We start from the raw sequence: 25118 nt of genomic DNA, 5'->3' as shown, positions 1-25118 counted from the left end.
TTAAGGTGATAATTTTACCTCAGGTTTTAGATAGGTAGTGAGCAAAATGTATATGTCCAGATCACCTAGAGAATAAAATACAATGTGGGAAATTTTACATTACTCACTGATTTGATGCTTTGCAAGCAATAAGATTTAATGAAGAGTACAAAAAAAAAGTTAACAAATATTTGATATCTTAATGGTGCCAAAGCAAATATATATATATTTTTTAGGCTGATTTGTATGCTGGTGAAACAAGTGTTTTGAATAAACAAAATGAATGTTGGGTCCTTAATGTGTTTGTTAAATTCATTTTTTTTTGAGAAACACTTTACAAAATATACAACATTTCATTAAAAAGTAGCTTTTAAAAGTCCAGTTTCATAAATACTTACTGAGTTCTTGCTATATTCATAGGATCTGAGTTAAGTCAGAAGATACAAAGATATGCAAATTACTTACCTGGCTTTATGTTGTGCATATGGATCAGAGTGATTATAATTTCAAAGGGTTGCAACTATTTCCAGTTTTCTATTGTATATACAGTTGTCCCTCTTTATCTGTGGGTTCCACATCCATGCATTCAATCAACAAGATCAAAAATATTTGAAAAACAAAATACCAGTAAAAATAACAATGCCATGGTAAAAATAATACAAATAAGCAATATAGTATAACAACTATTTACATACCATTTACATTGTATTAGGTATTATAGGTAATCTAGAGTTGATTTAAAGTAAATGGAAGGATGTGTGTAGGCTATATGCAAACACTATATCGTTTTTTATAAGGAACTTGAGCATCTCAAATGTTGGTATCTGTGGGGGTCTTGGAACCAAACCCTGCGGATACCAAAGTATGATTATACCTACAGAACTGTCTCCAATAAGAATTCAATATTACTATTGCTAGGATTGGGACCATAGTACAATGTTATAATGCTAACATAATTATTTTACATTAATTGTAAAAGTTACACATTTAATTGTTTATTTCTAAATCTGGGAGAAACAATTTTAAGAATAGATGTAGATCCTGTTTTAGAAAAAGACTATCCACAATCTTGATATATGAAAGCCACTGTTTCTGAACTTCAATTATCTGCCAAAGAGAGAACTTTAATGGCAGAAGCAAACACCATATCACTGGATCTATTAAAAAAACAGAATTATTGTTTCTATAGGATATAATCACTTAAGGAAAGAATATGCAAATAATAATCTTCTTGGAAGTTTTATATTTTCAACATGTAAAATGCCATTAGTTCATTGTTTTCTTTCTCAGAAAGGTAGTAAAAACACTTTTGTTTTTGAGATGAAGTCTGGCTCTGTCGCCCAGGCTAGAAGGCGCTCACCACCACGCCCAGCTAATATTTTGTATTTTTTTTTTTTTTTAGTAGAGACGGGGTTTCACCGTGTTAGCCAGGATGGTCTCGATCTCCTGACCTTGTGATCCACCCACCTCGGCCTCCAAAAGTGCTGGGATTACAGGCGTGAGCCACCGCGCCTGCCGTAAAAACACTTTTAATGAAGGTTCAACTACGCTGAACCTTTCATTAATTATATTGTACCCCTCCAATGCATATTTAAAGGAAAAAAATACAAGGAAACTAACTGGCAGAGATTAATTTTTTGTTTTTTTTTAGATGGAGTCTCGGTCTGTCGCCCAGGCTGCAACCTCCACCTCCTGGGTTCAAAGGATTCTCCTGCCTCAGCCTCGCAAGTATCTGGGATTACAGGCGTGTGCCACCATGCCTGGCTAATTTTTGTATATTTAGTAGACATGGGGTTTCACCATGTTGGCTAGGCTGGTCTTGAACTCCTGATCTTGTGATCTGCCTGCCTTGGCCTCCCAAAGTGCTGGGGCGTGAGCCACCATACCCGGCAAAGATTAATTTTTATAAAAAACATTTTCCAGGGTAAATTTGAAGGTCAGGAGTCATTGAAAGGAACCAAAATGTCCTTAACATCTAAGATGCTAATAATGTTTCATAAACTGATATTATTTATTCTGTACACATGGAGACTATAAGGAAAACTGGTATTTGTAGGAAAGGTAGCAATATCCAGACATTTAGAAGAGGTCCTATGTCTGATGTAATCAGAACTAGTGTGGGCCAGTTAACTGAGAAAACTGCATTAAAGTGGAGAATTACAGAAAAAAACTAGACAGCTTAACAATTGAACCTAAAACAAGTAAAAATATATCCATTTGTCTATCTTTTAAGGCAGGATTTTTCATTGGGTATAGTTTCTAGTTGCAGTTTCAAGTTGTCTTACTTGCATCAGCCTACATAATTATTTTGCTTTAATTTAAAAAGTTAACACATTTCTTTTTTTTTCTTTTTTCTTTCTTTCTTTTTTTTTTTGAGACGGAGTCTCACTCTGTCGCCCAGGCTGGAGTGCGGTGGCGCGATCTCGGCTCACTGCAAGCTCCGCCTCCCGGGTTCATGCCATTTCTCGCCTCAGCCTCCGGAGTAGCTGGGACTACACGCGCCCGCCGCCACATCCGGCTAATTTTTTTGTATTTTTAGTACAGACGGGGTTTCACCGTGTTAGCCAGGATGGTCTCGATCTCCTGACTTCGTGATCCACCCACCTAGGCCTCCCAAAGTGCTGGGATTACAGGCATGAGCCACCGCGCCCGGCCTAAAAGTTAACACATTTAATTGTTTATTTCAAAATCTTGGGGAAAACAATTTTAAGAATAGATGTAGATTATGTTTTAGGAACAGACTGTCCACAATCTTAATATGAAAGCCATATAATTTTCATGTGTATGTATGCATTGTTTGAAGCTTCTGACAACTTGATACTAAAAAAACAAGTTTCTTTCAATCAAATTCCTATAAAGGTTTTCTGACATCACTGTACCACATGTAATGAATCAAATGTTTTCTTATTGTCATAACTTCTCTTGTCGATTAAATGTTATCTGTTAATACCCATTCTCTATGATCAATTATCACTTGAGTGCTAGAACGCCTCTTGGAGCTACAATCTTTAAAGTGACTCCTTCTTTCCACATACCTTGGCATTTTCTCCCTCAAGTCTTAAATCCCTTTTTTGCAGTAGAAATGCTCCAGAGCTTTTAGTATTTCCCTCAGTGGTATACTGTGTATACTGCCACACTGAATGTGACCCTATATTATTCTCCAATATCCTTGGAAAATATTATTCCGTTTATTTTGAGAAATCTCAGACTTCCCAATGATGCTTTTAATATTGACATGATTACTATCCAACTCATCTTTTTGCTGCTGTCATAGTGTAGGTTGGGGTGGTTCTGTTTAACTTAAACCTTTATATTTCAACCCTGAGGTTTATCTTTATCCCTGGGATGGGTTTTGAGAATTACTCTGTGACATTCACTTTTAGATATTTGAAAGCAGCTTTGCTTCATTGCAAAGTTACTCTCAAAAGCTGACAAGAAAGGCAATGCTAGTTCTTTAAGTTCTGGTGCTTTCAATACTCTAGGGATTGTTCTTTCACTGATTTGTATTTGTACTTGATTTTGTGCTGTGATTACTTTCAAGCTACTTAGATTGCTGGCAGGGAAATCAAACAATCAATAGTCAGTGCTTTCGTTGTATGTGTATAATCACATGCAAATTCTAGGGATGCCCTGAACTCTAAGTAAGCGGTAAAGGTCAGGCTTTACATGACTTGCTTAGCAATGGATGTTTAGAAGTTTGGTATACTTGCAGTTTTTCAGGTGGTTAATTCTAAAGTCCACTTAAAACCAATGCTGTTTTGCTATGAACAGTAAAACAGGCTACATTTTAAGTTGATTTATATAGATATTTTAACATTTAAGAACAATACTATACATCTTAATATTCACTTTTAAGATTAAAGATAAACTCATGAATACTTATAAAGTATTCACTATCATTCTAGCTAAGATCGGTGTTATAGTAGAAGGTAGTTATTTCTGTCAAAATACTTCGAGAGCCTACGCTGACTCAAAGATTACATGTTCTAGACTGACCATCTCCGGATAACCTCTATTTTAAGTGGACTCTGTCAAGCAATTCCTCTTCTCCTTAAGCTCTGGTAGGAGAGCCAGGCTCGAGTACCCTTGGAAATGAGAGAAGCCTGGTTTGTTTTCTTTCATTATGAAAAACCCGGATCAAGGCATGTTTTTCAGCTGCTTCGAGGATGGTTTATTCTGGCAGGTGGAGGAGAGAAACTCTATACACATATAAGCATTTAGGGCACGACAAAGATGTCAACAGAATAAAGAGCCAAGTACAATTCTTCCCCTCACCGCCCAGTTCCCCGTCCTGCCGGGAAGAGCGCGGAGAAGCGACTTAAAGGTACAGGCTGTCTACACCCCCGCTGGCTAAAAAAGCTTGCAAATCAATCTTTTAAAATGGTTTATTGTGTTTTCCTCCATTCCTCAATAATCTGAGAGTGATGAGAAGACTAGACTGTTACTGTGGCTTTATTACAGCCAGCCATAGTCGTACAATGGGATATTTAATTTAAACATCCACAAGGCACTCAGCACAGCACACTTTCCTGCGCGGATTGCTGTTCGCCACTTCCAGGAATACCTTCCCACCCAGACCAAGGAAGGCAGCTCAGTCCAGCGCCTCCTGTCCCGCCCCGCCCCGCCCCGCGGGGAGGTGCCCAGCTCTCCCCGCCCCTCGCCCTCGCCCCGCCCCGTCGCGTAACCCGGATACACACCCACGCTCCCCTTTCACCTCGCGGCCGTAGGCTAAAGTGGAAGTCGGACCAGCCGGCCGGCGGAAGAACCTAGAGCGCGCTGCCTGGCGAGTCAGGCGCGCGGGGCGGCGTTGGTGGTCTTCGCGGCGCAACTCGGCCTTTCCTGGGAGGGAGTGATGGGGCGCACCGGGGCCGGGGAGCGGGCGCCGGTGTAGCCCGCGCGGCGCCTGGCCCGGAGCGCGGCGGCTGCGGCGGCGGCGGCGGCGGCGGCGGCGGGCGCTGGAGGCCTGTGAGAGCGGCAGCCCGGAGCGCCCGGCTTCCCGCGCCATGGCCCCCATGGGCATCCGCCTTTCCCCACTGGGGGTGGCCGTGTTTTGCCTGCTGGGGCTCGGCGTGCTCTACCACCTCTACTCGGGCTTCTTAGCTGGCCGCTTCAGCCTCTTCGGCCTGGGCGGCGAGCCTGGCGGCGGCGCGGCGGGGCCCGCGGCCGCGGCCGACGGGGGCACCGTGGACTTGCGCGAGATGCTGGCTGTGTCAGTGCTGGCCGCAGTTCGCGGCGGCGACGAGGTGAGGCGCGTCCGCGAGAGCAACGTCCTCCACGAGAAGTCCAAGGGGAAGACGCGCGAGGGAGCCGAGGACAAGATGACCAGCGGCGACGTGCTGTCCAACCGCAAGATGTTCTACCTGCTCAAGACCGCCTTCCCCAGCGTCCAGGTGGGAGCCCACGGGCGGAGCGCCCACTCGAGCCGGGTAGCGCGTCTCGGCCCGTCGACTCTTAACAGTATGGGATGTGGAGCTTCTGGTTCCATTTTGTAGATGTGGAAATTGAGACGCAGAAGTTAACGTGCACAAGGTCAGACAGACAGCAGAGGAGCTGGGTGAGGTTGCACGTAGTCTGACTCAGGGCCCGTGCCCTTTTGGCTCGTCCTGGGTCGGGTGTGCGCCGTGTGTACCTGGGATCAGAAGGCCTTGAAACGAAAAGGCTGACAAAGTTAATTGCATCCGCAGCTTCAGGCTCCTCTGTAGAATTAAGGGGTTGGCTAAAATCCACCAAGACCCTCTATCCTTCCTTGATTTGATCCCTAGAAGGGTCGAAACTGGAGTACACATTTTCTGGCTGGCCTGCCAGTAGCCAGCTGAAAGACCGAGTCTTGTTGCAGAGCTGTTAGTGTGCGGGGCATTTGTGTGGGCGTGTATGCGCGCGCGGGAGTCGGGGTTGGGGGGTGGGGGATGAGTATGCTCATTTCGCTGTCTTTTTGTTAGGACGCTCTTCAGTTTATAGTTTGCGGGCCCTTTAAGGAGGTACTTAGAAATATACCAGCTGTTGGTCCTACCTGGCCCTTGATTAAAGATCCATATTTACTCCAGAGAATAAGAATTAAATAACATTTGGCTTTTCTTTGGGTAGGTTTCTGGGAAGGGAGTTGACATTTTCTTAAGGAAATCCAGACATTTTGGATTTGTTATTAATACTTTTTGAATTCATCATTTCACTGGAGCTGCTATTGAGTTGAATAAAGCATATTTAAAATTTGCAGTTCCAGAAACTGCAAATTTTGTTGAGGAAGAGCTCAACATAGCGTAGCAGCACCTTATTAACGTATATCTTAACTTACCTAACTGTAGTTTTGGCTACTGGGAAGAAAAATTGCCTTCACTGGAATTTTATTAGATAAACAGTGATGTGCAAACCCAGCCTTCTTTGGAAGGTGACTGACCTTTTACTGCTGATCTTGAAAGAGTTAGGAGAATATTGTCATTGTTTAGTTATGTATTTTGCGTAAGGCTTCTTCCAGTCTATCATAATATTGCTTTGGTTTTGTTTTTTATTCTCCTCTCTTCCTCCCTTTTCTTTCGTCTTTTTCTTTTTCCAGTGGAAAGGAACATTGTATTTCCTATCATGAGCTACTGGATACCAGATGTAATTAACGTTAGAATTTTTTTTTTCAAATTTCTACTTAAAACACAGAATATTTCCACTTTTTCTTCTTCCCTACTCTGTTTTTATCATCACAAATAATACTTAAATTTTTTTGCATCTAGATGTAAGATGTGTTTATGAAATATTTTACCCCCTTTCCAAAACTTATGTGTTTCCTTCCCCAAGAATTTATAGAGGAAACAGGAGATTCGGAGAAGTTGCTATTTAATGGTTATAACAGTACTAATAATAACCATTTATTGAATATATTTTACATACCCAAATACTGGCTACACAGGACTTCATTTGATCCTTAACAGCAACTTTAAGAAGTAAATTTTATTTCTGCCTGCTATACAAACGGGAAGTCTGAGGCTCATGACACTCCAGCTTATATGAACTATCCCACATTTTAGCTAGATTTTTAGAAGGCTATTTAAAACTTATAATTGTAGAAGCTTAAAAGCAGTAATAGTGAAATACAGCAAGCAGAGTTGATTTTTCTTTTTTTAAGTAAAAACAAAAGTATCTTAAATGTTGAAAACACATCTGTATGTGTGTGCATTCTCATTTATTAGCAAACAATAAGGGAATGGCTGCCAAGGGCAGTGAGCTGCATTTTATTAACACAAAAGCTAAGCTTTTGGAATTGCAGATGTTGAAGTCTCTGGCTTAATATAAAACAACTTCTTGTTTTCTTGTGACTATTTGAATGTTTGCATGTGCTTCTGTAGTATTCATGTTGGGTCATGACTGAAGGAATAGAAGAGGTTTGTGCTCATTTATACAGTGTCAAAGTAGGGATGGTGTCATGTTGAGCGATCTCCTTATACCCCTGTGTTGTAGGCTAGAGGCCAAATATTGTAGGAACTAAGTGGAGAATCAACCTAAAAGAGTCTTTCTCCTTTTTTGCCTTCCCCTCTCCTAATGCCCAAAAGTACAGTCTTAAATGCCTGGTTAATTTTGAAGCCTCACCCCAAATTTCTTGGTAAGAAACTTAAATTATATCCCACTTAGTTTACTTCCTAGTGGAAAAAGACCATTGAGAAGCAACAGATACTTCTTTCTTTTATCCTAGTGCCCTATGTAAATGTAGAAAGATCTGTTTTCTCCCACTACTTTCCTATGTAGAGTCTGAAGTCTGAGCTTTCGTATGTAATGTTCACTCCTCAGTAAAAGGATATACCAGGGGTTATCCTAGAGCACTCAACTGGAGACAGTTTTGTCCCCTGACATTTGACAACGTCGGAAGACATTTTTGATTGTCACAACCAGGGGTGGGTTGCTACTGGCATCTAGTAGGTAGAGGGTAAACATCCTATAATGCACAGGACAGCCCCCTATGACGAAGAATTATCTGCTCCATTTGTCAATTGATGCCCAAGTTGAGGAATCATACTCCAGAGAAGTGAGTGCTATCCTAACAAAACTCAGATTTCACCTAGGCTCCCTGGATTTCCTTTTGTCTTCAGTTTTCTTCAGGTTAGAGATCCCAGAGAGTCCTCCGGGCAGCTAGTCTCCTCTTCTTAAACACTTTGGCAATGCTTGACTTCATTGTGTCAAAGTAATAGTAACTCCAGCCATTTGTATGGCACTGTCTCTTTATCCTTGCAGGTAACAATGAAAATGAAGGCTGAAGATACTTTTGTGGAGTGGGTTTGCAGCCACAGAACAGACAAACTGAGATTTATAGTTTTGATTTAATGTACAGGGGACTGTCTGTTTGAGGGGCTCCTGTCCTCAACTTGATTTGTTCAAAGTTTTGACAATGAGTTATTTGAAGGTAAAGCATGGTACTCCAAGCTGGTAGCAGCCACTTGGGTCTGTGCCTTCCTTGACCTATAAGATGGAAGTTAAGCTTCTCTCTTTCAACAGAAGTATGTCCCAGAAAAGTTTGAGAAGCACTAATATAGTGCACAGAGCACTTGCATTGATATCTTGTGCAGTCACCAGCCTAGGTGGTACTGGCCAGTCATTTAACTTTTTTGAGCCATAGTTTCCTCTTCTGTAAAATCAGAATAACTAGTAATTGGTGTAGACATAAGCACTGAAAACAGAGGAAAAGAATCTAGTTCAAAGGAACAGGCCCAAGAGAGATAGTAGGACAGCTAATTCTTGTAATCTAATGAGTTTGAGTAAAATGCACTTGGGAGAATTATTGTGGAAGAGATTGGAAAGGTAGGTAGGGGCTAGGTCATATTCCAAGCTCAAAGGAATTTGGACCTAGTCCATAGTTTACTACTAGAATACTAAAAGAAGGCCAGATTTAGCTGACTTTTCTTGAGGCCTGCAATAAGCCATACTTTGGGCTTTGGGCATTTGGAGGTAGATAGGAACTAGTTAGAGACTGTTAAAACAGGTCATGTGAGAGATGAGGACCAGGACTCAAGCAGTGGGGAAGTTATGCTGAGTTTGTTTTACTAGCTAACATTTGCATAGCCTTCTGCAAGCCACAAAAATTGAATTAAACTTCTTAATGACATTATTAATTTTATCTTCACAACAACAAAGGAGGTTAAGTACTACAGCCTCTGTTTTTCAGATAAAGACTTGGAGAGGCTAAATAATTTGCCAAAGATTGTCCAGCTAGAAATTTTTTTTTTTTTTTTTAAAGATGGTGTCTTGCTCTGTCGCCCAGGCTGGAGTGCAGTGGCGCAATCTCAGCTCACTGCAAGCTCTGCCTCCCAGGTTCATGCCATTCTCCTGCCTCAGCCTCCCAAGTAGCTGGGACTACAGGTGCCGCCACCACGCCCAGCTAATTTTTTGTATTTTTAGTAGAGACGGGGTTTCACCATGAGAATGATCTTAGAGTCACTGAGATTGACATAATGGTCAGAGAATCATCTCAGGTCTGTCTAATTCTCTATATAAGGCGGTATAGCAGATGTAACAAGTATACTCTTAACTACAGTGTTAAAAATGAATGGAAGGACTCAGAGTAGTTGCTTGGAGGATGGTTTGGAGGGGAGCAAAGTAAATACAGGGAGACCAGTTAGGAGGCCCTTTTTCAGGTGAGAGCTTATATCTTTTGAATTAGGGTTATGGTTGTAGAGAAGATAGATGTAGAAGGAAATGAAAGAATTTTTAGGGATATGTCAAAAATAACTCCTCTATAGCTTTCACAATTGGGGTTTTGTTGCTGGTGAAGGGGAGTGGTGGTTAAGTTGGGGGACAGATTATGAATGCCATTTTAGACTTGCTATGTTAGAGATGCCTTTGATATGTCCAAGGTTAGCTGTCAAAGAGTCAGTTGAATATATGAGTCTGAAGGTCTGAAGAAACATCTGAACTGAAAATACAAATCTGTGAGTCATCGGTGTTGTGATGTTAATTGAAACTGGTTGTGGACAGAATTGGTTAGGGAGAGAATATAACATGAAAGGGGAATATCAGGGCCTAGAACCAAGGATAATGAAGACTGAAAACAATCATTTAACAAGAATAGTAGCAACCAACCTTTATTAAATGCTTACTCTGTGTTAAGCACTGTACTAAGTTTGTTTTACCTTTTCTCTTTCAGTCTTCTTAAGAACCTTACAGGGAGCTAGATCATTGTCCCTTTTTACCAATGAGGTAATTGTAGCTCAGAAAGTTTAGGTGACTAGCCTAAATTATTCATATACCCAATAAATTGAGGAGTTGGCATTTGAACTCAGGCATCCTATGATTAGGAGGTGAGGAAATGGAGACTGTGAGTAAAGACAAGTTTTGTGAGAAATTGGGCTTTTAAGGAAGTTGGCTGGGGTGTTAGGTGTATTATGTTTCCTAAGAGAAGGTTCTGTGCTTTCTTTTTAGTATATTTCTTTTTAAGATATGAGACACTACAGCATGTTTAATTGTTTATAGAGATATATTTGAAAGACAATAGTTGATAGTAAAAGGTTTCTGTAAAGGTGGGAAGAGAATAGGACAGGTAGAGGTACGTTTATTTATATGTTTAGAAAATAGTTATTGAGGCCGGGCTTGGTGGCTCATGCCTGTAATCCCAGTACTTTGGGAGGCCGAGGCGGGTGGATCATGAGGTCGGGAGATCGAGACCATTCTGGCTAACACAGTGAAACCCCATCTTTACTGAAAATACAAAAAATTAGCTGGGCGTGGTGGCGGGTGTCTGTAGTCCCGGCTGCTCGGGAGGTTGAGGCAGGAGAATGGCTTGAACTTGGGAGGTGGAGCTTGCAGTGAGCCGAGATCACACCACTGCACTCCAGCCTGGGTGACAGAGCAAGACTCCATCTCAAAAAAAAAAAGAAAATAGTTATTGAATGCCTACTGTATTGGTCAGGGTTCTCCAGAGAAAGAGAACCAATAGAGATTTATTATAAGGAATTGGCTCGTGTGATTAAGGAGGCTGAGAAGTCCCTTGATCTGTCAGCTGGAAACCCAGGAAAGCAAGTGATGTGATTCAGTCCAAGTCCAAAGGCCTGAGAACCAGGAGAGCTGGTGGTGGTAGTCTCAGTTGGAGGGCAGGAGAAGACTGATGTTTCAGCTCAGCAGTAAGGCAGAAGAAGGGGCAGTCTTTCTTCTCCCTCCTTTTGTTCTATTCACACTCTCAAAACATTGAATGCTGCCCACCCACATTAGAGAGGGCAGTCTATTTTATTGAGTTCACTGATTCAAATGCTAATCTTATCCAGAAACACCCTCACAAATACAACCAGAAATAATGTTAGCCAAATCTCTGGGCATTCCATAATCCAGTCAAGTTGCCATATAAAATTAACTATCACACCTATGGTATGGTAGGCACTGTGTGAGGTTAGGATATAATGATTTATGGAGAAATGAAGTAAATGATCGATTCCTTCTTAAGGCATTAATCAGAAGTCCCTTCAAACCCCAAAGTAACTGAACTAGCATACTAATGGCATTGGTTGTGTTTGGGGGCCTTGAACTTTGACAATACTGATGGAGAATAGTTTCCTTCCCCTTTCTGGAATTTAAAAGACTAGCCTAAATACACTTATGTGTGTATATGTATTATATGTATATGTATATGTGTGTGTATATGTCCATATAATTAAATAAAATTTTTAAATAGACAAACTTGTCTTAAGAACCTTTGTACAGCTGGTTCCCAACTTAAGATGGTTCAACTTAGGATTTCTTTACAATGGTGCAAGAATGATATGCACCATTCATTGTAAAGAAACTATACTTGTAGTACCCATACAACATTCTGTTTTCCAGTTTTAATAGAACAGTCAATAAATTACATGAGATATTTAATACTTTATTATGAATTAGGCTTTGTGTTAGATGATTGTGCCCAACTGTAGGCTAATGTTAGTGTTCTGACTACATTTCAGGTTGGCTAGGCTATGCTGTGATGTTTGGTAGGTTAGATGTATTAAATGTATTTTTGACTTCAGATATTTTCAACTTATGCAGTACAAATGCTTCTCAATTCACAATGGGTTTATCAGGACGTAACCCCATTGTAAGTTGAGGAGCATTTGTATTACATAAGCATTTGATTCCTGACCCCTGACTTGGTTGTACTGATTTTAAGGTATTGTTTAGCATATAGATTAAACATTTTCTGTCCTCACAATTACGGAACACTCCTACTATTCTGTACCTATTCTCATATCTAATGCTGCCTCATTTAAGCTGTGCTTTCCCTTCAGATCTGCACCTAGCTATTACTATTTTATCCCCCAAATTATTTTTCCTATTTCCCCTACCTCCCATCCAGTAACAGCAATGTTTTTTTTGTTTTGGTTTGTTTTTTCTCAGAGTTCCTGATGCAAGGTTGAGGTTTAAAGGAAGAGACTCAAATTAAATTGATTCACACGTGTGAATTTCTTCTGGCTCTTAAACTACTTAGGAGTATTTACTTTTATAAAAGGGAAAATGCATTAGTCAGGAAAGACTGAGTAGGAAATGCTGTAGTAACGACATCCTCCAATTCTCAGAAGCCTGACACTCTCCAAAGCAGTTGTCCTCCATGTAGTGACTGTGACCTAGTTGATGTTGATATGTGATTCTGCCATGTCAACATAGCAGGGAAAGAGAAGAGATTGGAGAATTGGGCAGGAGCTTTCTTTTTATTGCCTAAGCCAGAAAGTGATGCGCATTCACATTTTTGTCCATATTTTGTACATCTACATTTTTGTCCATATTCTACTGGCCAGAATCACTCTCATTTGCCTCTAACTACAAGGCATATGGGAAGTATAGTCTCCCAGATGTTCAGGAAGGAAAAGAAAAGTAGACATTGTGAGTACTAGAAATGCCTACACAGGAGGCAAGTTAACCTAAAGAAATCCCTACTTGCTATACATAGAGCCTAACGAAAGGATCTGAGAATGTTTTGATAATTGCCAGGTGTAGGTGGAGACTGCAAGATGAGCTATTATTATCAGCATAGACCAAGATCAGTTTAGTGTTTTCTGATTTCTAGAACCTTTTTATGCTTACCCTTCTAAAATTATAGGTTCTCTAAAAGCTGCATTGTTCATTCCCACCATAATGGGCTTCTTTGGGAGTGATTGGCTGAGTGTTGGGAGGGGGCAGGGATTGGCCAGGGCTGTTAGTAGGTATGGGTTTTTGGAGCTTGGGTTGATTTCTTATGCTTCAATTCCCTGTTGAGGTCTTTGACAGGCAGTAAGGATGAGGAAGGAAGAGTAGGTTGAGTGGAAGAGGATTATGGGGAAGAAATGAAAAACTACAGTGGCTGAGAATAATATTGTCAGTTAAGATGTATTTATTGAGTACCTACTTTGGTTTAGACAATGGGGATGGAGCTACAGTAATGAAGAAAATTTGTGTCCTTGCACCCACAGAATTTACGTTCTAGCTGATCAAGATAGTAAATGTAAACAAGTAACATGGTTTCTGATAAGGGCTTTGAAGAAGAAAAAATAGGGTCATGCCGGGAGAGTGTCTGGTGGTCCTTCTTTATCAATGGTAGTCAGGAAAGGCCATTTTGAGGCAGTCTCATTTGAGCCGAGACCTTAATAAGAACCAGGATGTCATGCAGAGATCTGGGAAAGCGTGTACAAGCAGAAGAATACAGTAAGTACAAAGTACAGTAAGTACAAAGGGTGAGTGACCATGAGAAGACTAGTAAGTCTGGGGTACAGTGAATAAGGGTGCAAACAAGAGAGAGATTACGGGATAGCACTTACTGCTGTCATTACCCAGATCATCTGGAACTTAATGTTGTAGATTATGATAAGGAGTCTGGATTTTATCTCTGCATAATGAGAAACCATTGGAAGGTTTTAAGCTAGAGTGCCATGGTCTGATTTAGGAAGATGGCAGGTTGCTGGGTTGAGAAGGGAAGCTCTGTAAAAGCAGTAATTTTGTCTGTTTTGTTCATTACCGTATCCCAATGTCCAAAACAGTTTAGCGTATATAGCCATTAGATGTTGAATGAATGGGTAAATGAATATATTGTAGGAGGTGAGAACAATTGAGGACTATTGTAGAAATCCAGGTGAGAGATGGTGGCCTAAACTAAAATTTTCTTGCTAGACATGATGACATATTTAGAATTGGGAGGTAGAATTTCCAGGTCTTACTGACTGATTCGATGTGGCATGCGAGAAAGGATTGAGGAAGACTTTCTGGTGTTGACCATAGCAACTATTGATAAGGTTGTTTACATTGGTGGGTAGTAGATTTTTCAGATTTGTAGGTATGTAGTGGTTGCGGCCGGTTATAAATAGCAGTTACGCAAAAGCAGATTAGGTATTTGTGCTAATGTTCTTGTTCTCCTGCTGTTTCTCCCTAACCCGATTCTCAGTGAAGATCTTTTCAAATACTGTTCTATAATGTGTTCACTCATACTCAGCTGCAAGTACATGGAGAAGCTGACTTGAATTGTGCAAAAAATCAGTGAAGCTCAGTAGTTGCCAGACTTGGCACTGCCGTTTTGTAAGCTACAGTGGTTAAGGCCCATAAGCTACTTCGTCTTTTCTAGGAGTCATGTTTCTTTTTTTTTTGAAGTTTATTCCTTTTTGCATGGTGTTACTGTTATCTTCATTCATCTGAGGTAGTCTGGCATTGTTGTTAAGAGTGGTTTCTGAAGCCAAAATGCCTCACCAGAGCCACACTGTCTTAATTATTCTGGTCTTGATATCTGGTAAGGTAAGTCACCACACCATGATGGTATTTTTTTTCCCCTCTTCCCAAAATGTTGTGTTGCTTCTTGACTTTTTGTTCTACCATGTAATTTTCAGAAATGCCTTGTCCAGTTTCCAAGGAGAAGGTTAAAAAAAACCAACAACAACAAAAAACACTGGGGATTTTGATTGGAGTTGCATTTATCTGCAAGCTCTTTTAGATTTTCTCAGTGCTCAATAATCAACTTCATATTATGGATTGGTTTTTCTTTCTAAACTTTGTACCTCCCCACTTGCTCCTCTCCCCCTCCCTTTAGCTTACTGCAATGACTAGGACCCTCTGCACATTGTTAATAGCTGTTATGATGGAGGGCAACTGGCTCTGTGTTGCAGCCTGCGAGGTCCTTCACCATCTGGCTTCCATTACTCTCTGACCTCAGCTCCTTAGCCTTTCTCCTTGACTCACTCTGCTGTAGCCTTGCTGGCCTCCTTGCTGCCCTCTGAACACACCAGGCACATTCCCACCTTAGGATCTTTTCATTTGTTATTTATTGGGCTAGAATGCACTTCTAGATGCCTGCCAGGCTTATTTTCTTTAGATCTCTTCAGTCAAATACCACCTTTTCAGTGAGGGGCTTCTCTAGCTACATTACTTTTTTTCAAAACAACTTCATTGCAGCATAGTTTTTATATCTTACAATTTGTCTATTTCAAGTATACAATTCAGTAATTTTTAGAACTGCCAAATTGTACAACTATCATCATTAATCAGTTTTAGAACATTTTCACCACCCTAATAATACCCCTGACCCCATTAACTGTTTATTCTTGTTTTTATCCCTTATCCCAGGCAACCACTAATCGGTCTTTCTCTATAGATTTGCCTTTCCGGACATTTTACATTAATGGAATCAAACAGTATATGATCTCTTGTATGTTGATGCTTTCACAAAGCAAGGGGGTTCATCCATGATTTAGCATGATCAATACTTTATTCGTATATATGGCTGAGTAACTTTCCATTGTATGGATATACCAAATATATTTATCCATTCATCAGGATAATGGATAAACTACTAATTGATGGAATTAGTAGTTTTCTGATTTTAGCCATTATGAATAATTGCCTAGCCACCCTTTCTTAATACTATCTACCCCTTTTTCTTAAAGAATAACCCTTCCTCTACTCTCTAACAGTCCTTTCTCTACTCTCCAACAACACTCTTTCTGTCCTTTTGGTCTTTATTTTTTCCTCATTATCACTATCCAGCATACTACATGTTTTTTCATGTGTCTTGTTGTTTATCTATACTAGAATCTAAGTTCCACAGGGCAGAAATTTTTGTCTCACATTGATCACTGTGGTATCTTTAGGACCTGTAACTGTGTCTGTCATATAGTAGGCAATCAATAAGCATTTGCTGAATTAATAAAGACATAAGTGAATAAATTGAATGTTTACTTTGCTCTGTACTGAGAAATATTTAAAGATTTACCAGGCGCGGTGGCTCATGCCTGTAATCCCAGTACTTTGGGAGGCCGAGGCGGGCAGATCATGAAGTCAGGAGATCGAGACCATCCTGGCCGCCAACACGGTGAAACTCGTCTCTACTAAAAATACAAAAATTAGCTGGGTGTGGTGGTGGGTGCCTGTAGTGCCAGCTACTCGGAGGCTGAGGCAGGAGAATCACTTGAACCCGGAAAGTGGAGGTTGCAGTGAGCCGAGATAACACCACTGCACTCCAACCTGGTGACAGAGCGAGACTCCGTCTCAAAAAAAAAAAAAGAGATATTTAATGATTTAAGCGGTTTGATGTTTCTAGAATATTAGTATTTTTAACCTCTCCTGTGATAATTTGGGGTGTTTCAGGGTACCTTCTGGAGATTGGTGATAGTTATATTTTTTAAAATCATGTCTGTGTCTCTGCAACTTTCTGAAGACTATAGGTGAGAGATGTTGTATTGACAATACTCATGTATTGTCAGTGCTGTAATCACTTTGGCACTGTAGCGTGGGGTCTAGGCATGGCATCACATGTAGCATAAACGTGACCTACTCTGGAAAGGGAGCTTGTCAGAAAGCACAGGACCCAACAGCCTGTCTTGCTGAGAGTGTAAGTCCCTAACTAAAATCAAAATTTGGGGGACATTTTTTCTTGTGTGTGTGTATGATGATGTGATAGAAGTCTCGTGGTGAGGCAGTATTCAAATAAGATTGATGATCTGTTATTAACTTAATTCTTAAAGAACACTCAATTCTTAGATTTAGTCAATTGGTATATGCCAGTTTACAAAAGTAAATGCAGTTCTAAAACTTTTTTTATTATTATTTATTTTTTGTTTTTTTTGAGATGGAGTCTTGCTCTGTCACCAGGCTGGAGTGCAGTGGCGTGATCTTGGCTCACTGCAACCTCCACCTCCAGGGTTCAAGTGATTCTCCTGCCTCAGCCTCCCGAGTGGTTGGAACTACAGGCACGCACCACCATGCCCGGCTAATTTTTGTATTTTTAGTAGAGACGGGGTTTTACCATGTCGGCCAGGATGGCCTTGATCTCTTGACCTCGTGATCCAGCCGCCTCAGCCTCCCAAAGTGCTGGGATTACAGGCGTGAGCCACCACACTTGGCCAAAACATTATTTTTAAAACACTGTTTTACAAATTAGACTAATTTTAGGATGCATTAAGAAGCACACTGTTGAAAACAGTGTTTTTTACATAGGATGGGACAGGGGTGCACTTGACAATGTCCGGAGACATTTTTGTTTGTCACACCTGAGGGTGTTGCTGCTGGCATCTGGTGCGTTCTAGTGGCATTCAGCCAGGGATGCTGTTAAACATCCTACAATGCACAGGACAGCCCCACAACAAAGAATTATACAGTCCAAATTGTCAGTCGTGCCAAAGTTGAGCAATCTCAATTTAAAGGAATCTGTAATGTGTTTGTAAATGAATAGAATACTTACATAAAGTATTATACAAACACATGTATATATATGTTATATGTAGAAATAATATATAATATATATTATACAGAGAGAATATATATGTGTAAGGGGGGTTTGTGTGTGTGTGTGTGTGTGTGTATATGTATGTATGTAAGGGTGTGGGGTAAGGAGAGAATACATTCCTCTATTCTCGTAACAACCCTTCCTCTACTTATATTTCTCTCCTTACCCCACATCCTTACATATCTGTATGGTAAGTTAAATTTATTTTATGTTTTAATTTTGTTCCTTAGTTAAAAAAAAAAAGGTAGAAAATTTGACTGTACCTCCCTATTCTGTGATATGTCTTTCTTCTAACTCTAGTTGCTTGTGTTGTGTTCCAGAATATTGTCTATTTTCACACTTTAGAGCTATTATCTTTCATAAAGCATTGTTAAGGTTTAAGTAGCTTGTTTCTTCAATGCTCAGTTTCTCTATATTTCTCTATATCCGAATTATCTGTCTTGATTAGTCAACAAACCAGGCTTGAATATTAGATTGGGAAGCATTTAAAGACCTGATGTCATGGATTTTTTTTTTTCATTTTCATTTTGCAATATGGAGCATCAAAAGAAATAAAAATAGGGATTTACTTATTTATAATTTGGGTGATTTTTGTCTGAAATACTTTTGTAGTTTATCAAATAGTGATTGTTCTTCTTACTTTTTTTAACTGTCACCTGTTTTTAATGCAGATTAATACTGAGGAACACGTGGATGCAGCTGATCAGGAGGTTATCTTGTGGGATCATAAGATTCCTGAGGATATCCTAAAGGAAGTAACTACTCCTAAAGAGGTACCAGCAGAAAGTGTTACTGTCTGGATTGACCCACTTGATGCTACACAGGAATATACAGGTAATTTTTAAACTGAACTCAAAACATTTGATTGACGTTTAGTAGTAGAGAACCAGAACCAAGGCATACTTCCTATAGGTGATAGTGGCTCACTGATTGTTCAGTAAAGAAGCATTTTTAACAGTAGTAGCAAAATGTTTTATATTGGACACCTATAATTGAAGAAACTTCTTTAGCCAGAATTTAATGTTTACTCGGGATGTTAGGAATTTAAGTTTTAATGCATGTACATCTGACTTTGGAATTCAAAATAGTAAATTTCTAGGTACCCAGAAGGCAAGTAAGTAACAAAACAGAACTACTGTCCCTCCAGTCCCCTTTTTTACCTAGTCCTAGTCAGATTTTTATTTTTGTAGATCCCCTCTCAGGCCTTGTTTCTTACCCACAGGTAGCTAATTTCTGCCTTTTCACTCTTCATTTGGTTTATATGTTACAGTTTATCTATTTATCCTGATGGTAAGTTCTGTAAATGTGGAGGCTTCTACCTTTTTACCTTTGTATTTCAGTGCTTTTGCACTGAACTTGAACCATAACAATCAATACATAACTTTGGAGAACAGGGAGAAGACACTAGATGTATATATCTAATAGTAACTAAAATTACAGCACAGAGCTTTTCAGGAGTAGATAATAGAAATATGGAATATCGAGAAATTTGTTCATAAAAAGTTCTCCTAAACTGAGATTGGCCTGTTCATATAGTAATAACATTTAGTGAGCACATCCCTCGTGCAGGGACTTTCCTAAGCATCTAATTTGATTTTTTTTATTAAAAGTTAATTTATACCTAAAGATGAGTGCTTAGTTATTGTTTATATTATACAGACAAGGAAGCTGAATTTAAGTAATTTACTCAAGGACATTCAGTTAACAAAATGGTGGGCTAGGAGAATAACCCAGGTAATGCCTGTAGAACCAGAACTCTTTTGTTTGTGTGATTTTTATAATATAAAAGGGTCTTGACTCTAAATGCAATTTGTTTTAAAACTTTTAAGTTCAGGAGTACAAGTGCAGGTTTGTTACATAGGGTAAACTTGTGTCATGAGGGTTTGTTGTACAGATTTATTTCAACACCCACGTATTAAGCCTAGTATCCATTAGTTATTTTTCCTGATTCTCTTCCTCCTCCCACTCTCTATCCTCTGAAAGGCCCCAGTGTGTGTTGTTCCCCTCTATGTGTCCATGTGTTCTCATCATTTAGCTCCCCACTTAGAGAACACGTGGTATTTGGTTTTCTGTTCCTGTGTTAGTTTGCTAAGGATAATGGCCTCCACCTCCATCCATGCCCCTGCAAAGGACCTGATCATGTTCTTTTTTATGGCTGCATAGTATTGCACGGTGTATATGTACCACATTTTTTTTTTAACCTGGTCTATCATTGATGGGCATTTAAGATGATTCCATGTCTTTGCTATTGTGAATAGTGCTGCAGTGAACATACACATGCATGTGTCTTTATAATAGAATGATTTATATTCTTTTGGACCAGTAATGGGAATGCTGGGTCGAATAGTATTTCTTTCTTCAGGCCTTTGAGGAATTGCCACACTGTCTACCACAGTGGCTTAACTAATTTACACTCCCACCAACAGTGTATAAGCATTCCTTTTTTTCCACAACCTCACTTGCATCTGTTATTTTTTGACTTTTTAATAATAGCCATTCTGACTAGTGTGAGATGGTATCTCATCGTGAACCAGAACTGTTAGCCACTCCTTTAAAGGGGCTCTTGCCCTCGGACTCTGTTTGCTTGAAGGGATTGTTGTTTTGGAAAGACATTTCATGTATATAAATTTTTTAATGAACTAAAGTGTAATATTGTATCTTGAATTTATGCACATTACTTTGACATTTGTGTGTGTTTTGTTTTTTTTCTCATAGAGGATCTTCGAAAGTACGTCACTACTATGGTGTGTGTGGCTGTAAATGGTAAACCCATGCTAGGAGTTATACATAAGCCATTTTCCGAATATACAGGTATGAAATTTGCTAGAACTTTCAAGAATTATTGTTATTGAACTGTTTGTCTATAGTATTTACTGTCATGTACCTAAATTTGTATCCACTCCTATATTAGTTTCCTAGGGCTGCTGTAAGAAAAAAACACAAATTATGTGTCTTAAACAACAAAAATGTAGTGTCTGACAGTTCTGGAGCCTAGAAATCTAAAATCATGGTGCTGAAACTGTAAGGGAGTATCTTTTTTGTTTCTCTTAGCTTCTGGCAATTTGCCAGCATTCTGTGGTGTTCATTGGCTTATAAGTGCTTATTCCAGTGTCTGCCTCCATCATCATATGGCATTCTCTCTGTGTGTCTGTGTCTCTTCTCCTCTTACAAGCACACCAGTCATATTGGATTCAGCGCCCACCCTACTCTAGTGTGACCTCATCTCAACCTAGTACATCTGCCATGACCCTATTTCCAAATAAAGTCAGATTTCGAGGTGCTGGGAGTGAGGATGTCAACATATCTTTTTGGGGGACACAGTTTAACCATAACAACCCAGAAAGTTAAGGTAAGCATTGAGATGAGATTATACTGGATTAGAGAAGGTTCTTAAGCCAATTAGAGTGTTTTTATAAGAAACAGAAAGGACATAGACACATGTGGGATAAGATGATGTGAAGGTGGAGGCAGAGATTGGAGTGATGTCTTTAATAGGCTAAGGACTGCAGTCACCAGAAGCTAGGAGAGAGCCATGGAAGTTATTTTCCCTCAGAGCCTCCAGAAGAAACTAACCCTGCTGACCCCTTGATTTTAGACTTCTGGCCTTTAGAACTATAAGAAAATATATATATTTTTATAAGCCACCAAGTTTGTGGTACAGATTGAGTATCCATTATCTGAAACGTTTGGGGACCAGAAGTGTTTCACATTGCAGATTTAATGTATTTGCATATATATAATGAGATATATTGGAGATAGGACCCAAGTATAAACATGAACTTTATTTATATTTCATATATAGCTTGTTTACATAGCTTGAAGGTAATGTTATACAACATTTTAAATAATTTTAGGGTTGAAGCAAAGTTCTATCTGTGAGCTATCATGAGGTCCAGTATGGAATTTTCCACTTCTGACATCATGTCAGTGCTTTCCTGGATTTTGGAGCATTTCAGATTTTGGAATTTTGGATTAGGGATTCTCAACCTGTAGTTTTTTATGGCAGCTTTAGGACACTGATACAATGGGCATCCCATACTACCATCGTTTACTGCAGTCATCCCCATTGTGTCTTAAGGGCGTGACTGATAATTGCATAAAAAGGCTGTCTGTGAAGTGGGGAGAAATGGAAAGACAAAGTTAATTTTTGATTACTCTAAAATTATGTATTTGTTTTGCTGAATAACTGTGAATCCCAAATTCTGGCTGCTCTGAGATTGGCTAAACATCTATTTGAGTGTTGGCTCTGTGTTTCAAAATCAAGTCCACTTTGTGCTATCTGACCTTTTTTCTTCTTTTCATAATTCAAATAATTTTTAAAGTTGATGGTTTGATAAGCTACAAAAGATTTATGCCATTGCTATGACAATATACTGTAAGATTAATTATATAATTGCTTTATGGCTTATGGATTACCTTCACATATTTTCCTTAATCCTTACTGAATTAGTTAGGATACACACTAGGCCGTTAATTTAGACTGCTGTAATGTACACCAAAATATATGAGGTTGAATACAAAGTAGTTTATTTTTCTCTTCTCTAACAGACAGTATATAAGCAGCCCATGACTGCCAAGGTAGTTCCCTGGTGCCAGGCATGCAGTTCTATCTCTATTGTTGCTTTGCTGTTGTCTTCCTCTGTGTAACTGAGGATGGCTCACCACTTCAGCTGTATTTCACCAGTGGAAAGGGTAAAAGGGGAGACGTGGAGGACATTTCCCACTAAGGGTTTGACTTGTGAAGTCAAACATGCATCTCTTCACCTCACATCCCATTGCTATCTAGAACCTAGTCGCAAAGGAGGCAAAAAAATGTAGTCCTTATTTTCAATGCCCATCCAAACTAAAATGTGGGGATTCTGTCATTGAAGGAAAACAGGGAAAGTGGATGTTGGAGTACAGCATAGTACTGCTACACAGAGAGAGGGACACAGTTACTAAAATCAGTACTCTCACTTACAAATGAGGAAATGAGACTCAAAAATTTAATACCTTCCTCAAGGTCATTCATGTAAATTAGTGGTAGAATCAACCATAGAAATTTTATTCAAATCAGTGTCACACCACTTTCAAAATAATAACTCCATAATTTCTAACATTTATATCGTGTTTAACAATTTGCAGTATACTTAATGTTATCTCATTTGAACCTTTCAGTAACTATGTGACAAGGAAAGACATTATCTTTTTTTATAGATGAAAAAATGGACTTAGGAGCTCCTATCATGAAACCATAAGTTCAAAATGTTACTCTAAGAACTAACCACTCCTTAATAGTATCTTACAATTATTTTGTATTTTCACAGTTTATAAAGTGCATTGACATAAGTTTTTTCAGTCTTCAGTAACTCTGGAAGGAATATAAAATGGAAATTATGACTTTTTTTAATTAAAAAAACAGGCATATAAAAGTTAAAGACAGAGCCTAAGTCTTTGAATCCCTCTTTTTCTTTTGACACTGTCCCTTATTATCTCACTATATCAGTTAGGATGGCATTTAGCTACACACAGTGTAAATCTGATTACAGTGGTTCAAGAAGGGTTTCTTTTTCTCAACTAACAAGGCCAAAGCGTAGGTGTGCTTTAGTGGCTCCATAATACGTATAAGGATCTGACTCCTCTCTTTTTGGTTTTTTTTCTTAGAAGGTAGCTTTTTGTTTGCATGTTCACAAAGGTGCTCCTCTCATTTACCACGGTTCTCCGTTCTAGGCAGGAAGAAAGGAGAAAGAAGAGAGACAAAAGGTCTACCCTAGATATTCTTTGTATGAGGAAAAAAATATCTTGAAGTCCTATCCATTAAACCCCTGCTTCATTTTATTGGCCGAATGTCACATGGCACCCTTAGCTGCAAACAGAGCCTGCTATTCCAAAGAGAATTGGAAGCTCAATAAAGGAAATGAGGAAATTGGTATTAGATAGGCAAATAGATTGACATTCTCTGGGCATTGATTTCCACATCTGTACGTATTAGAGGGAAGAATAGGGATAATAAAATGCCCCTTTTTAGAAACCTTTATTTAATAAGAATATATATTCCTCTCTCGTCTGTAGGCTTACCCACCTTAAAGAAGCCAAATGTCCCTAACTTAGCAAAAAGTGGTTTCTAAAAATGTCTTTTTAAGTTAGTAATATAATACCCCATTCTTCTGTAATGTGGCTAACTTGCCCAATGTACTGGAACACAAAGGTGCTTGCTAGTCCGCAAACTCTCTAAAATAATCAATACGTTTAGAATTATGTTGGGTTGACCTTCCATTCCCACACTGAATGTTTGCTTGTGCCCTCTTGCTGGAATGTTATTTTCAGATCCAGACGGTATGTTGATGTTGGAGGAATACCAGTTGTTAAGTATCGGTATGTTTACCAGAGTTTAGCTACACTTCACTATAGTGGGAACTAGATATTATTGTTGTTGGCAATAAGAGCAAAGCTTATAAAAATTTTTATCAGACTTAATTAGAATTAATTCCTTGAGTTTGAAATTCTTAGAATCAAGAGATACTTGAATAGTATTTTACTGAAGTAATATACAAATGTATAAGTAAGTGTAGTACAGTAGACCCATGAACAGTGCAGGGGTTGGGGCACTGATTGTTGAAAATCTGTGTGTAACTTTTGACTCTTTAAAAACTTAACTGCGAATAGCCTCATTTTGACCAAAAATCTTAACAACATAAATAGCTGATTAACACATATTTTGCATATTTATGATATACTGTTTCTTACAATAAAGTAAGCTAGAGGAAAGAAAATGTTACTGAGAAAATCATAAGAGCAAATATATGATTGAATAAGAGGGAAATTGCTTATCCTAAAGGTCTTCATCCTCTTTGTCTTCACATTGAATAGGCAGAGGAGGAGGAGAAAGAGAAAGGATTATTAGTTTTGTTGTCTCGGGTGGAGGAGGTGGAAGGAGAGGCAGGATATACTTGATGTAATTTTGTGAAAATATGTTGTAATGTCTGTCTGACTTTTTTACTTTTCATTTCTCTAAAAATTTTACTATATGGTACCAATCCTTCCTTATTTGCTTTAGTTTCAGTGACTGTATCGTAAAATGGTCCATGTCATAAAAGAAGTCAAAAGCAGTCTTGAATAATGAGAACCTTTCTTCCAGATTGTCTAAAATCAATTTATTTTCTGGCACTGCTGCTTCTACATCTTCTTTCTCATCGTCTAGCCCTGGTTTGAAGCACTCATCTCCATCAAGTCGTCTTCTGTTAATTCCTCTGGTGTGGTGTCTGTTCACTCTTGAATGTCTCCAAGATCCCTATCTTGAAACCCTCTACCCCCCACCTTTTAAAAATAATATCTGCACTCTCATGATTTTCTTGATTGCCTCTGTTGTAAATCTTGTGGAGACATGCACAACATCTGGACAGTTTTTTCCAGCAGGAACTTATTATTTTGGGCTTGATGAATTCATGGGTTTTCTATAACAGTGGCATCTTTAGTGGTGTAATCC

At 39.2% G+C, this 25118-nt stretch overlaps 1 protein-coding gene across 1 annotated transcript in view; it reads left to right on the top strand.

The window, feature by feature from the left end:
- The first annotated feature begins 4982 nt into the window (after window positions 1-4982).
- BPNT2 (3'(2'), 5'-bisphosphate nucleotidase 2) overlaps window positions 4983-25118 on the top strand; it is a 35628-nt gene continuing 15492 nt past the window's right edge. The window contains exons 1-3 of the mRNA XM_519770.8: window positions 4983-5369; window positions 18325-18487; window positions 20369-20464. Coding sequence (XP_519770.2) covers window positions 4983-5369; window positions 18325-18487; window positions 20369-20464 — 646 coding nt within the window. The remainder of the gene's footprint in view (window positions 5370-18324; window positions 18488-20368; window positions 20465-25118) is intronic.

This window comes from Pan troglodytes, chromosome 7 (assembly GCF_028858775.2).
Source record: "Pan troglodytes isolate AG18354 chromosome 7, NHGRI_mPanTro3-v2.0_pri, whole genome shotgun sequence".
In the NCBI taxonomy this organism is placed as follows: Eukaryota; Metazoa; Chordata; class Mammalia; order Primates; family Hominidae; genus Pan; species Pan troglodytes.
The sequence above is the reverse complement of the archived record's forward strand: the minus strand, read 5'-3'. Positions and strand labels throughout refer to the sequence as shown.